Source organism: Cariama cristata, unplaced genomic scaffold, assembly GCF_000690535.1.
Source record: "Cariama cristata isolate BGI_N322 unplaced genomic scaffold, ASM69053v1 scaffold1685, whole genome shotgun sequence".
NCBI lineage: Eukaryota > Metazoa > Chordata > Aves > Cariamiformes > Cariamidae > Cariama > Cariama cristata.
In genome coordinates, this window is record NW_009619078.1 from 61,223 (window position 1) to 77,814 (window position 16,592).

At 36.5% G+C, this 16,592-nt stretch overlaps 1 protein-coding gene across 1 annotated transcript in view; it reads left to right on the forward strand.

The window, feature by feature from the left end:
• The window catches only part of CD2AP (CD2-associated protein), a 68,747-nt gene that overhangs the window by 46,625 nt on the left and 5,530 nt on the right, over window positions 1–16,592 (forward strand). Inside the window, exons 10-14 of the mRNA XM_009701095.1 lie at window positions 1,495–1,599; window positions 4,058–4,094; window positions 4,475–4,537; window positions 7,903–8,062; window positions 10,925–11,067. Coding sequence (XP_009699397.1) covers window positions 1,495–1,599; window positions 4,058–4,094; window positions 4,475–4,537; window positions 7,903–8,062; window positions 10,925–11,067 — 508 coding nt within the window. The remainder of the gene's footprint in view (window positions 1–1,494; window positions 1,600–4,057; window positions 4,095–4,474; window positions 4,538–7,902; window positions 8,063–10,924; window positions 11,068–16,592) is intronic.

Below are 16,592 nucleotides of genomic sequence, written 5' to 3' on the forward strand. Positions count from 1 at the left end.
AGTTTATGGAAAAGATGACCACTTTTCTTAACAAGAAAATTAGTATTATCAGTATTATTGATTGTAATTACAGTGGAAAAGAGTAGTTATGGAAGGCACTTTTTAAAATGTGAGAGCCCTTGCCCCATCTTCACTGAATCTCTTGCCTCTCTGTCCTTTTTAAACCAATTTACCCAAAGCATATGCTGTTCCAAACTGGAGCAAAGAAGAGTTATCCAAAGCAGAGCTCTCCTCCAAAACTGTCTTCTGAAGTCTGAGTATATTCATGTAACTTTCAGGTGGCTGCCTCAGTCCAGGGTTTTGATCTTGCCAAGTGTTAAGGTATTTTTGTTTTAGCATGTACACTTTGTGTAAAGCCTGTCCCCCTTGGCCATTTCTTTTCTGTTTCTTTTGCATATGGTTGTTTTCTGTGGAGTTGTCTCTGACTTTCTAGCATAGCTCAGCACTGGCTAAATGAACTCTAGCAGTAGATATCTTATCCCATTCATAACTGTACACTGTTCAGAAATTGGACTTTGTAGTACTTAACTGAATGGGTGACAGAGAAATGACAGAAAACTTTAGCAAACTTCTACTTTCAGCACTAATCACCCATTCAGGTGTTTATCATGCTGATTCCTCTAATTTAATGTGGGGTGGGATTTTTCTGTTTTAAATTATTTTATTTTATGTTTTTATTTTTCCCCCTCTCCTTTACTTGTTCAGTCTCTCAGCTGAACTGAATGCCAAATTGTCCTTCTTGTTGTCCTGAACTTTGGGATGAACTTCTCGGTGCTGCTAACAGTGGCACGTATCAGCAGTAATCCACTTGGACTTGTATGCGGGAGTGACATCTGCAGTATTTTGGATCTGAGGCACAGAGGAAAGCTGTTATTTATGCTGCTAAAATATTCAAATAATGTCTACTTTCTGTTATAGACAAACTTAAGACCTTGATCCAGTAATGGATTTCTGTGCCACTGAATTAATTCTCCATTTTTTTTCTTATGTCTTAATGAGGTTATTTTTTCCCTCAGTAGGATATTTTCTCTTGCTTCTTCACCCTTTTCAGACCAGTGGACCTGATCAATCACATCAGAATCACTTTTATTTAGTAGAATTGTGTGTTACTCCAATGACACTTGAAGTATTCACTGCATAAGTTGCTGATCAAGGAAGCTGAGAATATTGAATATTGTGCATTGGGTCATAACTGGGTTTATGTACTCTCCTTCCCTTTGTAAATCTTATCCTTATAACCTTATCTTATATATGACGTAGTATCATTTCATTTTGCATTTTAGAAAGCAAACAAAAAGCGACCAAACCTGATCTGATCTCTAGCTGTTTCCCCTTGCTAAGCAGGCCAAAGCAAAGTTATGCTTTTATAAATGCGATATTTCAGACGAACAATTATTTTATATCATGGGTAAAAGCAAAAACGTTGTTCCTGTAACTGTATCTGTTCTGGGGAAGAAGTAAATATTGATTGAAATGTTCTGTTGTTTATTTTAGGACACTGGAGAACCAGGCTGGTGGAAAGGAGAACTCAATGGTAAAGAAGGAGTCTTCCCAGATAATTTTGCTGTTCAAATACAAGAGTCTGATAAAGACTTCCCTGTAAGTTCTTACGTGTATCGTTTAGTATCACAAAAAAGTATTGATGGAAATACAAAGAATAAAAGACTTCCCAGCATGTTATGCTGCTTAAAATAGTACAATTGTGGCAGTTTTTAACTTTTATCTTGAATTAGCTATGTCAGAGAAGAAAGATTTAAAAGTTAATGTTTGTGTTTAAACTTCTCCTTAAATATTACACTGAGGCATGCTTTTTGAGATTAACCATAGTTAATGAGGATGATTAGGTCATATAGAAAAGGATATAGTTCTGATAACATGGTGTTATGTGTAACTGATTACTGAATTAAACCCTTACTGTTTGAAAGGAGATAAGCAGTCGATGTATTCCATCTGTAATCGTGTAAGTTACTATAATTGTAAAATGCTGAATGACCCCTATGGGACCATTTTTCCATGTTAAGACTTGCCTGTAGGTTGCAGCGCATGAAGGATAATCTTTGGGTGGGATCTAGAAATATTTTTTCATCATCTTGTGCGCTAAATTGTAGAAATGAATATTTTCATGTCATACTCCTCAGTCTTGTAATTTTGATTCTTATTTTATAATTTTTCTTTTTTTTTTTTAGATTAGAGTGATGTTTTGGTTCTGACAAGTTTGTGTAGCAAAGATGGTTGTGTTAACTCACAAATGTACATCATCCCCAGATAGGACGGATTCAGCTTCAGATCAGGACATCTAAATGTTGAAGCCTGTATCTCAGCAGAACAGAATTTCAGAGTTTCAGAGTAATTTAGTACCATTTGGTCTGGAATTGGAGACATTCACACAGGGTTGTTGGATACTACCTGACAGTTGTTAACGTAGCATTTAACCTCAGTTACCTAATGTATGCAGAAAGTCTAGTTACTCTAAGTCAGTGTCGTCTTTTCAGGTCGATTCTCAGCTTTGCAAGGATGGCATAAATGCTGTAACATATAACTGACTTGATTTGAGGGGTTAGCGGGTAGTATCATTGTGTCGCAATACAGAATTATTCCCTTGAGAGAAGGGGAAAAAAAATTATTCTTTTACCATAAACAATGTTTCCTGTAGACAGACCTTGCTTTGATCTTTTATTCCACTTTGGGCAGCGTGTCTCAGTACAGGGATTCACCTTGCACTGAGCAGCTTTGAAGTTCAAGGAGTTGGTTGGCTGGTTATTGTAATTGACTATTTGATACTAACTTAATAAAAACACAGATCAGAATCATATAATGGCAAGTTGATACTGAACTCTCAGCGTAATTGTTCTTGATATAGGCAGGAGTGCTGCACAGCTGGATAATGTATTTACTTTTTTGGGGAAGAAAGAAAATACAGTCTTGTTACTTAAGTTCACTAGTTTTTGTGTTCTCTGAAACTAGAGAAAGAAATTTAGTATGGGTTTCTGTGCTTGCTTACTTATATTTCACTTGTCAGAATAAAATCTTTCTGCATTAAGAAGAGCTTATTCAATAGCAGTAGGGGCACGGAAGTGAAATCCATGCATAGCAACTGCTTCAAAAATACCCACTACAAGGCATTTTTGGAGGGGCTATAGTAGACTGAGCCCATATGATTTCAGCAGTGTTTGTATAAAGAACACGTGTTTTTGTAGTCCTTTGTTTTAGTGGTGAGTCTTGTCCATAGTACAATCGCAAAGGCACCTCTTCTAGAGTATTTTCATGAATTAGATTCTGAGAATGCGGTGGCTTGAGATCTCTGTCTTGAGAGGTGCCAGTATCCTTCAACAAGAGAGAGGCTCAAATTAAATTTTATGAGTTTAGGTCAAGTGATGAGTGACTGCTTTTTAAAATAGAGTTATTTTCAATGTACAAACTGTTGCACTGTAATACTCTAAATTTTTAATGGCTAGAGTAGTTTGTCCACCTTTCCCACTTAAATATACAGTGATGAGGAAGTTCAAAACAATGTTTTTCATGTAGCTGCAGTGTTTATGTTGCTAACGCCGCTAACTACTTCTCTCTTACACTGTTGTAATTTAGAAGTCAGTTAATTGAAGTAGTTGTTCTGATACTTAATTTATAACCTTTTTTTTTCCAGTGAAAGTGACTATTTTTGGTTCAAAAATTTACCTCGTTATTCTTTTAACTTGCAGTGTACTAAGATTGAGGTTTACATATTGAAATTAAAATGCGTGCAATCAGAGCAATTCTTTGGACTCGAAAAGATGTAATTCTTAGTTTTTAGTTCTTCGTACCTCTGCTGCTTATGCTGAAGCACTGATCTGATTTGAAGAAACCTGCATTTTTGTTCCTGTTTTTGCTACTGGTGGTCTGGGAGATATCAGTGGAATTACTCCACTTCTGTGTGTTTCCTCTCTGTGAATTGATTGCCTCCTTTGTGAAATACTTTAAAATCAGCTAGTAAACAAGCTAGACATTACAGTATGCAAAACAAAACACAAATAAATGTCTTTGATAGAGAATATCAGTTTGTTTATTTTTTTTCTTATAGAAGCCAAAGAAACCTCCACCACCAGTTAAAAGTCCAGGTACGTAGTATATGTATGGTGGTACATGTCTGAGGAAATACTAAATTTCAGAAGCAGTGCATGACTTCAAAAGAAAATTCGGAAGTAGCTTGGTATTTCCTAGTAAGGCAGCCACCCATAGTCACAGTTTGAGGTTACTTCTTATGCTTTATATATTTTGCTGCTGCTATATATTTTTCAAAATTATGATGGAGCCTACTTTAGAAACATTTTAATACAGGCCTACCATTTTCTGGGCTCAAATGAGTGTTTATAAATGGTATTACACTCCTTGCAACGAAGAAAATACAAACACAAATTGGTGTATGTCATATTTTTAGTTAGTGACTGAGATAATTAAAGCTCTTTGAGAAACATCTATGGTTTGTTTTTGCATTCAGCTCCAAAACCTGAGTTGCCAACTGGAGAGAAGAAATTCCCTTCTCTGAGGCCTGAAGAAAAAGGTGAGATCTGTTTTCTTCATAGTGAATTTCAGACTATTCTCTTGTAAATGAGTTACAGTTTTTAGCTTGGCTGCTCTGTGCAGTAGGTACCTGCTTGGAAGACATCATACAGATTCTCTTGATACCATCTACTGAAGCTGTTGTGTCTGTGATGTTAATTCTATGAAATGTGTATTTATTGTTACTGCATTAGGTTCTGAAAAATGTTGATTGCACTGCATAATAACAGTTACTATTGAATTCATTGAAGTATAGCTCTGTGATAGTGACTGTGGTTTTGAATAGCAATAGTCATTTATTAGAAATGAAAACAGTTGCTACTGTTTCTGAATGTTTTGGTCAAAATCAGTCAATATTTTTGAAAGAAACACACAGAAAATTACAACACTCCTTAGAGAGACGTTACAGTCACAGTGCTCAGAAACTGAGATTTCTTGTCCTGTTAATTCTTGCTGTATTCCATGTTTTCCAGTTAGACAGAATTTGGAGATGTTTACCACTTTGTTCTTAAAATTTAAAGGACACCATTTTTTCACAAGAAAAGCTACTATTATCACCCAAACACATTTCTGAAAAACTTCTTTTGCTATTTGAAAAACTTGCCAAGTCAAACTGTTAAACTGTTTTGATTGTGTTTAAAAGTCAGAAACTTAAACAAACATGCTGGTTAGGTTTTAAAGAAGAAATTCTGATATTCCTGCAGCTTAACCGTATTACAAAAACATACTCTGTTCTGTGAATAGTGAACTGTGGTTGACCATGACTGAACAGGATTTTGACAAGTAAGCCTGCTCGATGGGTTTCTTGGCTTCCTTGGGCAGTTTTTATAACCCACATTTTAAACAAAGCGTGTTCTCAGGTGTTTCATGTGAAGAATACTTGTTAAAATCAGCTGTGTTTCCTCTGCATGTGAACAAATAAATTATTTTTATCTGTTGGAACAGTATCTTCAGGTGTGAATTGAAATCAACTGTATGATTCTAGAAATTTTGATCACTTGGCTCTTACAAGTTTAAGTTTATTTAAACTGAAGTAAGTTTAACTTTAGTCTGGTTCTGTTTGTACAATGGTGTTAACCTTTGCATAGTTGAGCTCAGCTGTTCATGGAGTAATATAGGAAAAAAAAATAACTTAGTGACACCATCCAAAATGCTTAGAAATGTGAAAGCTTTTGAAAAATGAAGGTAAAGAACTGTCCGTTACTGTGGTACAGGAAATGATGGAGGAAAAGTTTGTCTTTTATTCAGTTGAAGGTCAGGTCTTAAAAGTTACTTTTTTAGAGAGCAGTAGTGTTTTACTAGAGGAAATGGCCATTTATCAGTGCAGTTTTACTTGCGGAAAAATAACCGTGTTGATACTAGTGATTAAATTCATTAAGTGTGAAATTGTACTGTAATTAGTTTTCAAAAAAAATTTAATTGAGCAGCTCTAATCACAAGCTATCAAACCATGTAAATTTTTTATGTCTATTAGGAGACTAGTAAATCTGTCTTTAATTGTGATCAAAAATTGATCGAAAGTTAAAAGCAATACTCCTATAAGTGTTTCTGTATTTATAGTGAAGGACACTTAGTGGTATCATGTAGAAATTTTTGTCCAGTGTAAATGTCTTCAGATTAGTATTTCTATTTCCATTACTAAACTGCTCATTTTTAGCCAGCTCTTATCTTTTTCATTGTAGAGCAAAATCCCAAAAAAGAGGTATGCCATTTTGTCCAGCAGAATTGTCTAGATTTCTGTACTCAAGATTCACCATGACCTTTGATATTAACTTTTTTCCACTTAGCTGTGGGTGGTTTTGTGTTCAGATTTTGAATGGGAGTAATAGAAGGGAAAATTGGCGGATGATAATTCAGGAATACGATTTCATGGCAGCATTTTTTTCAGCCCTGTTTATGAAAACATTTATTCTTAAAAAGACATAATTCTCAACTTGTGTGCGGAGTAGCTAAAAGAAAGCTAATTGATCTTCCATAATACTAATTGCTATTAGGCATTTAAAATTTAAATCTTGCATGTAGGATCAGGAGGCAGAAGTGGCTGGCACTGTTAACACAGGACAGTCAGCACCACCATGTGGCAAAATCCTTCTACTGCTTCAGTATTTGGATTTTTTTAACTCAATACTGAGACTGGAAGAGGATACCAACCAGTTTAAGTTTTTTGTTCATATCTCGTCCTAATGTTCAGATGTCCCAAAGCAGGAAGACAGTTCTGCCCTGGATAATGCTTTTTTTGCAGAATATCTCTAGGATCTGTTTACTTCCAAATATTCCTGTGAAAGAAAATTGGTGTTTTGCCATTTTACGGTTGGAGGGCTGACACTCAGCAGCTGCAGGACTTATCCAAAGTCAGTCAGTCATAGACCTGGCAGTTCAGGCACTTAGCTGGGATTTTTCCAACCCTACCCCCAAATCCATAGCATTTGTAAACATTTCATATTAGGCCAATACTTGATTAAAAGCAAAGTCATAGGAGGGGAGATGGGGAGAATCAAAGCTGAAGGTCAGTCTTTCCATCCTAGTTTACTGATTTACTTCCCTGTAGGGGCAGTAACTGTAAAGGACTGTAACTCCTATCTGTAACCTAACATTAATCTTTTAAATCCTCAGTACTTTATGCATGCCTGACTGAACTGTAGCATAGTTTTATAAGGAAAAATAGAAGGTATGCTCTGGATGTCCCACAGGGTGTGATTAGGGAACAAGGGTTGAAGACTATTCAACTAACATTTGTGAAGCAGTTTGAATTTTGCAGTGTCCCTTATGTTATATGTCAGCTCCTCCTCGATACTGTTAAATTAGGTTATGCAGTCATTGAACAATAAATTTAACTTTTTTATTTGATTTTCCATACTTCATTTGTATCTTGAATTTGTGAGAAGGTAGACTTTATCTAAAATAAATTCAGTAATTCAGATAAATATTAATTTTTTTCCCCTTTTTTCCATAGATAAATTATGCTGCTTGTGTGTATGGAAAGTCTAGTAACAACAAAATAAAAAAAACCAAACCCTACCTTTTTAAGAGGAGATAAGGTGAATTAATAGAAAAGAGAAAGCGGTAGCAGTACAGAGAGGTTCTTAGCTGTCATTTGCAGTGCAATAAAGTGAATCCATAATTTCTTACTACTGTTTTCATGTCAGTAGAAAGATACTTTTGCTTACTTTAACATAATGGTTTTTAAGTTCAGGTAAGTAGTTTGTGTGTTTTGATAAGATGTCAGTTAAGATACTTGCATATCTGTTTTTCACTTTGATCTTCAAAGAAAGTATTTCTGACAGCACTTGCTTTCTAATTGATTAGCATTCTAAGAATTCTAGACAACATGGGTTTTTAAAATATTATGATGACTTATTTTGTCAGATGAAAAAGGAGCTTTGGATCAGAAGCCTTTGAAGCCACAAGCTCCTCAAGTACCACCCAAGAAGCCTATTCCTCCAAGCAAGACTAACAGCTTACGGAGAGCAGGGCTTCTGCACCCAAAACGTCCAGATAAACCTGTTTTACCATCACTTGTGTCCAAGTCAGTATAACTTAAATAATATACACCAAGTCTATTTTATTTGGTTTGTTCTTTGGTCTTCCTTCATGGATGAGGGGGGAAGAAACACGTTTTAAGGGTGAAAAAGATGCAAGGATAAGTTTTGCCATACGCCTACTAGTGTCTTGGTTCTCCAAGTCTTTATCAGTGTGAACTTAGAACTTTCTAGTTCTTTGAGACATTGAATCCATCTCAGAGTAAGTATTACAGCATAACTAAGCATGGGGCAGATGAAGTTACAAATCTGTGGGCTGCTTTTCTGTAAGCTTACCCCGTAATGAAGAAGTTGTAGCTACAGTAGCAGTATGGTGTAAAAGAATCTGTGGACAAGGCACTTGAGAATTATTATTGTGTTGGAAAAAAACTGAAAATTTGAACTGGATCAACATTCAACGTTTCAGCATTTTATATAGAATAAGATAGGTGGAATGGAAGAGTTGAGCACAGTTAGTACCTATGCTAAAGATACTCAGTGTTGTTCATATGCTCTTCTGGGGAAGAAAGTACTTGTTACAGAACCGTGTGCAGTCTCTATACTCTGTCTTGAGTATTCACAGTTGAGTTACTGGACAAAGAGGGGGAGAGTAATAGCAAGTAATCGCTTGCTGTTTCTTTTAGGTCCACTTTAAAAAAAACATTTTTTTCTCATGACTTTGAGACAATTATTTATAGCATTTCACTAAGTCTAATTTTGCATCAATATAATCCCCCACACATGTTTTCCCTTTTTGTCTCATCAAAATATTTGCTAGATCCTTACACAAAACTGTAAATAAACTGCTGATGGGTAATTGTCCCTTTGGGATGTTTAGATGACTTGAAAGAACCGTGAGAAGGTCAGTCATGATGCACTTGGCCTTGTAGAAATGAAGGAGCAGACAGCTGCTACATCAAAGAGCTGAGCTTACACCTTAAATACCTGCAAAGATAGAATGGCAGCAAGCATTTGTCAGTGTTTATTTTTTTTTTTACAGCAGGTCCTGTATAGCTGAACCAAAGTGAAGAATATCTAAAGGGAGAAAACAGTGAGGAGGAGGGCAGTGAGGAAAGGGAGTGTGGGTAAGGCACACACTTTGACTGCAACAGGGATCAGCTGTCTCTGATTCCACCGTGCACCCTGGGAACATTGGATGCCTGTCTGAAGAGTTAGACCATTGCCACATGACTTCTGTTTAGGTTTTCAGTATTTAATTGTGTTGTATCACTTGGTCTTTTGGAGAGTTTCCCAAGTAAAGATTTTTTTTTTTTTTAAACCACAAGTCATGTTCTCCTCCTCCATTTTAGAAAATAATTATGACTATAAAGGGATACAGATGTGTAGTTAAATAGATGTCTGTAGTAGACTGGTGGTCCTTTAATAATTGAAAACTTTAAATCTTAGGGGTATTTAAATGTCTGAAACTTTAACATTGTTCTAGGAAGATAAGGCTGCTATCTCTTTTTCTACTGCAATAAAACTTCCAAATAAGGGATTTGGGAGGTGAGTTAACGACACAGATACATAGAAGCTGACAACTGGTCCATTTATATACTTTATATATGGCACGTACAGGACAACCAGGTGATCAGTGCCAGTCAGCATGGGTTTATGAAAGGCAGGTCCTGCTTGACTGACCTGATCTCCTCCTTTGACAAGGTGACCCGCAATCAGCAATAGCATGGCCGGCAGGACCAGGGCAGTGATCGTCCCCCTGTACTCAGCACTGGTGAGGCCGCACCTCAAATGCTGTGTTCAGTTTTGGGCCGCGCACTTCAAGAAAAACCTTGAGGTGCTGAAGCGTGTCCAGAGAAGGGCAATGAAGGTGGTGAAGGGTCTGGAGCACAAGTCTGATGGGGAGCGGCTGAGGGAGCTGGGGGTGTTTAGCCTGGAGAAAAAGAAGCTGAGGGGAGACCTGATTGCTCTCTACAATGACCTGAAAGGAGGGTGTGGTGAGGTGGGGGTCGGTCTCTTCTCCCAAGTAACAAGTGATAGGATGAGAGGAAATCGCCTCAAGTTGCACCAGGGAAGGTTTAGATTGGACAGTAGGAAAAATTTCTTCATGGAAAGGATTGTCAAGCATTGGAACAGGCTACCCAGGGAAGTGGTGGAGTCCCCATCCCTGGAGGTATTAAAAAGACGTGTAGACATGGTGCTTAGGGATATGGTTTAGTGGTGGACTTGACAGTGCTAGGTTAATGGTTGGACTTGATCTGAAAGGTCTTTTCCAACCTAAGTCATTCTATGATCCTATTTTTGTGCTGTGGCATAAATGATGGCAAGAATTGTAAAGGCAAATGTCATCTGTTCTTTTTTTTTTGTGTGTATGTGTGTGTGTTGGTGGGGTGTTTTTTTTTGTCCCTGGGTGATATGACCAGATGTGCAAGGAATGCATGGTAGAATAAAAGCCATATACATAAGGTACTTTTATTTTACACCCAGAAAGAAATAACTTGTTCTTGGCAGCTTTTTTCTTTACAGGAAGATTTTGATGTCAAGAAGTCTGAGTATGTTTATGAACATTTCAAGAGATATTATTGAAGGTGCTATTCAGGTGTCTTGTTTTCTGTCACACTGAAGTGTAATATTTTAGATTTAAATGCCAAAATGTACCCTGTAGTAAAAGTTTTGGATTACTTTTACAAGGTGGTTGTACATGTTTGAGAATTCTGCAAGAGCTGGAACAGAAGAACTGACTTTTATAGGGTGAGAATTACTGTCCAAAAGATTTGATTTTAAACAAGGCTTTAGAAAATTATAAAATCTACTGAAACTTTTCAGTTTACTTCTAATTCTTGGTATGTTTCAGTTGTAAACTATTTAATCTCTTGACTAGGTATGTCTTGTCACTTTTTTTCTTGCTACAGATCTAATGGAGAGGTTGTTACTCTTCGACCGAAATCTGAAGTTAAGCCAGTAGCAAAACCAAAGTTAGACTCTGAACCGTTGCCACTTAGACCAAAATCAGTAGAGGTAGATTCACTTGTGGTAAAGAGCTCTAAAGAATCAGGTAAGAGAAGAATAAAAAGTTCTTTTGGGTCTTTCTGTTTGGATTGCAGAATGCCACAGAGTGCAATTATGCCTGTTCAGTAGAAAATATGTATTTTTTAGAACAGCTGTAGGTGGTTGAAGGTGAGTCAGCAAGTGATGAGCAGATGTCAGTAGGGTGTTTGGAGCTAGTTGATGAACTCTGTGTTGTAACAGATGACAAGAAGGGAAAAATGTAGGTAATGATTTGTTCTTCTAATTTGAAAGCATTTTTTTTTGCTGCCACTTTTATCTTGCCTTTTTACGAAATTGTTTTCCTTACTGACTAGTTCTGTTTGTTCTGCTCTTGCATTTCAGGTAACTTTTGCTTTTCTACCTAACTTGCGTATTTTTAGTAATGCCATTACCTTCAGCGTTCTGTGATTAAGTTCATAGCTGTTCTAGATTATGACTCTATCATATCTTAAACTTGGGCAAGCATGGAGCATTGTACACTTGAATTTCATGCTTACAGCTTTGCTTAATGCACCTTGAGCCAAACCTGGCATCTTTTTAAATCTAAACTTGTCCAGTAAAACCTTAATACCGGTTAAAGCACCCACATTGATGATCAGGCTCTCTGAGCTATTATAGCTTTTGTCCTCTAATGATAGAGCAACTAATATCAGTCCTCTTTGTACCTCTTAGGCAGAGATCATCTGCTGTGGGTGTAAAAAAAGCCTCAGTGAATTGTACCTGCACTGTTTGGCTTACATATCTCAAATGCAACCTGTCATCTCAGAACAGGTTTTAGTAGTAATACATTTTGAAATAGTATGACTTGATTTTTTTTTTTCTTTTTTTAGGCCAATTATGACATTCACAGTGTAGAATAGTTGGTCCTGAAGTGTAATAAATTGCATCTGGGAGATAAAAATAATACATTAAAAAAACTGAAGCAGTTTACGATTAGAAAAGAGTACTCTTGATCTTTCCATGAAGCATTTTAAAACGTGCTTCTAAGCTTAAATGCTTTGTATGAGGAAAGGTTAGTTCATGTTTGTTTTTAATACAGAAGTTATATTTTTCTGAGCCACAAAAAACTGGACTTCAGCAGCCATTAAAATATCCTGGATATGTTACAAATATTATCAGCATTACCCTAAAGTATTTATAAGTTCTTTTTTATTCCCCAGTAAAATCAATGCATGTGCTGTGATATGCCTTGTTTTAAAGGTTTTGAATTGGCAGTTTAACTATTGCCTCTATTTAAAGATGAGCTTGAGTGAGGGTACAGAATAAACACCTTCAGGCCAAAGTAATCTGAGAGATGAAAGAACGATGCACAACTTAGCCTTTAAAATGTAAGCCTTGTCATAGAATCATAGAATCATTATGGTTGGAAGAGACCTCAAAGATCATCAAGTCCAACCGTATACCCAATGCCACCATGCCCACTAAACCCACTAAACTGTGTCTCGAAGCGCCACATCTAAACGTTTTTTGAACGCCTACAGGGATGGTGACTCCACCACCTCCCTGGGGAGCCCGTTCCAATGCCTAAAGACTCTTACAGTGAAGAAGTTCTTCCTAATATCCAGCCTGAACGTCCCCTGGCGCAACTTGAGACCGTTTCCTCTTGTCCTATCACTAGTTACCTGGGAGAAGAGACCAACCCCCACCTCGCTACAACCTCCTTTCAGGCAGTTGTAGAGGGCAATCAGGTCTCCCCTCAGCCTCCTCCAGACTAAAGAACCCCAGCTCCCTCAGCCACTCCTCATAAGACTTGTTCTGCTCAGATGTTTATCTCTAGAATTGTACTAGATGTGTTACTGTATAGCATAGTATCATTTATTCCCAGGAAAAAGCTCCCCATGAGAACACATGGAATGTCTTTTTTTTCATAAGGTGCAATTATATTGACATCTTTAATAACCAGAATGGCAACATAATAGCTGTGATATTAGGTATTCATATATATAATACCCCCTAATTTTATACAGATTTAGAAAAAAAATAATTTATGAATTTTGATTTGCTAACATAAGATTTTACAGGCTCGTACAGAAATTCAAGATTTTAATACTTAAATGGGGCAGGGGACAGGGATGCAAGTGGGAGAGTTCTGTTCAGTGGTGCAGAGCAAGCAAAGGAGGCTCAGGCAGTCCATGCAGGGGTGCAGCACTGACAGTGTCAAGGAGCTGCTATTTAAGTGAAACTGCCCTTGTTTAAAACGATCTGTGTAAGTCACTTGTAGTTTTACTACTCTTGTGAAAAGAGACTGGTCCAAACTCCTGCCAGTACAGCGTAATGAATCTTATGCTTTATGTCTCTGCACACGCTCTGCTGCTAAAGACATAGGACTCTATGCAGCAGTTAAGGCTATATAAAGCTCCAAAGATGTTGGGTCCTGACATAAAGTTTTAAGATTGTTTAATCTTAAGAGAACTAGAACAGATACTAAAACATGGGAGGGAAAATGGTATGGCTGGGGTTGACAACTGCACTACCAGAGTCTCTTGCTGCCCCCCGCCTTAGACTGAGATCCTGACGTGAATGAATTTTTAGAAAACCCATTTCTTTAAGTATGGGTCTGTCTTTTTTTTTTTTTTTTGCACCTTAGTTTGACCACAAAATGTGGTGTAGGTTGAACCACTTTCAATTTGGCCTAAGGAGAAGATGTATCTATCTATCGATAGGAACAAAGAACACATGCCATACCAAAATTAGGCCCTCAGCCAGCAGATAAAGACAAATACTCAAAAACATTCAGAAACATTGATCACATTGAAATACTTCCTCTTAAAGCTTTATTTGAAAAACTGCATAAATGTTCTCTGTTCAATTAGAATTAAAGTACTGTAAAAAACTAAAGCTGTAATACTGGCATGCTGAACATGTAAAACAATTCTGTTTCTTCTACAAATGTTTCTTTTTCCTGCTTTGTAAAATAATTTTTTTGTTCGGAATCTTTTTCTAGACATTCCTCTCCTTGACTTTTCTTTCCAGATTTTGTTTCCTATCCTGTTTGCCATGTTTCCCTTCTTACGTGTCAGGAAATTACCCTACCCTTCTCCATTTTGGTAAGATAACAATCTATAAGGAAATCCAAATGCTTTATGCCATACACATAGCCTCTTCTTAACGTCATAAGCATAATTTTCAGTTGCAGTTATTGATACTAAAATTTTTGAGTTGCAATTTAAAATGCTTTTTTTTGTTTGTTTGAATGCCTGTTTTCCTTAGCTGTTAAAGAAGAAGTTACTTTAAGTATACTTTTCAATTAGGAACTTGTGGGGTTTAAAAAAAAAAAAAAGAAAAAAATCAGAAAAACTTTACAGTCCAGCTATTGATAAGCTGAAACTGCTGTTTATAGTGAAATGTGTTCAATACTTATAGCACATCTGGTGTATGTAGGTTGAATGGCTTTATCTTTCCGTACATACAAATTATGCAGTTATGAAGCCCATAGGTCCTGAATCTACTAGTATTGGTTATTTAGTATCATGAGTCTTGTAAAATAGTATTTTTGAAAGTTACGTATTAGGCATGTGCTTAATTGTAGCAAATACCTTACTGTTGCTTGACTGCAAATTTAAATATTCTAAAGCTTGTATCTGTCCCCTAAATTTTTGGGGTGCAATCTCAGCAAGATAAGTAATAGGAAAAAGGGCTGCCATCTTCTCTTACTCTACAGATTAATGTGAGGTCTCGTCTTCTAAAATACTGGATGCATTTCATTTCTATCATAGGTTTTTAAACCCCAGCCACATGAGATGTTAAAACCGTAATTTCTTTAGGCAGTCCTTCAGCTTTGCTTCTTTTTGTGAAAACTTTTTAAGACAAACTGCTATGAATACATTTGAAGCGTTCACAAACCTTAACAGAACCTTTCACCTAATTGCATCTGTTTAAAGCTTCTAACAGTTCTGTTATGGATCCATGTTAAGCTTGCAGAAGAGACATTTCTAATAGTCTGTCCTAAGTAACTGTTTAAGCTTAGCTTGTCTTTCTATGAAGAAAGGTGCTCTTGCTCAGCCTTAAAATAATTTTTTGACTCAAATTATCCCCAGATGTATGGTGTTGCTCTTTTGGCACTATTGATGGGATTTCATTTAACAATTACTCACAGGCTGGCTGTAAGAAAGTTAATTGATAAATCACTTTATTGATTGAAATGGGTGCAAATTGTGAACTTTCAGCAGGTTTCATCAGTATCTCTGTTGGTTTCAGTACGGCCAAGCTTTCTTCTAAAACAACTAAGAATTTTGTTTAAAAACAAACAAATAAACCACCCCCCTAAACCCCCTATCAATCCAACAAACCCACCACCAACAAAACCACGAGCCATAATCCCCACCAGTGTGTGCTTTAATTTCTTCCCTATATCAGAGCAACAAAATGGAAAGGTAAAAATAAAAATGCAAGTAGAGTCAGTATTCCCTCTGACTGTTATGTGCTGGTAATATTTTAATGCTGAGCAATTGTCTCAAGTGTAGCAGTTTCCTTTAGAAGCTCTTACAAAATAAGAAAAAAACCCCCTGGCTTTAGTGTCATCCCACCATCTATATTTAAACCATATACAATTCAATACTGTAGCAGTCTTCATCTTCAAGTCAAATACTGTTTGTGGGTTGTTTGTTTGTTTTTTTTTTTCCCAAAGTACACATTGTTCTTAATATTCTTAATTTGCCTGATGTTTACTTTGTTCTTGGAGACAGGGCTGGCATTGCAATTGTAATAGCAACTCAATTTACAGTTCTTATTTAAATTTACTGCCAAATGATCTGTCATTTCTGCAGAATGACAAAAGGAGGATCGTTTAGCAAAAATTACTGAGATGGGGGAAAAGACATATATATTTTTTTCCTGTCTTGTTACCTTTTTAATAATACATAACTAATGTAAATCCTGATTTACATTTTGGCATGGATTAGTCCTCTGGGATTACTAACAATTGAGTAAAGAACATGAAGATACACCCCTTGGTCACTGTTGTTTGACTTGTAATAAGTTAAATATTTTATTGGCACGGACTACAACAGAAATACCTTCATAGTTGTGTGTTTCTCCCTCATCCTCTTTTCCGTCAGCCGCTTGCCATTCGTCACTTTTCTGTTTCTTCCTTCTTTGTTTTTCTTCCCCACTTGTTTTAATTGCAAATACGATTACATGTTTACAAAAGACTGACTTTAAATTCTCTTTAACAAAATTAAAAAGCAGCAAAACTGATTGGTAACAGCGTTATAAATGCTTGCATTTCAACAAGGTGACAGGTGATGAAGTAGGTATGTTCAGAGATGTCCGAAAGATGTGAATATTTTAACAATTTCAATGATAGTAATGCAGAATAGAAGACATAAAAATCAGTTAAAACGTTCACTGGAAAACTTAGTTCCTACAGGTATAAATTAGCTTTGACAGTGCATGAGTAAAACTGGGATTAATCAGATGATTTTAAGTCATCCAAACACTGAAGTGGTATGAAAGGTCTGGCTCAGTGTCCTTAGAGTTTTTTATTCTTATCTGACTTCTTGCTATAGCTTCAAAATGAATGAGAAAATAGGG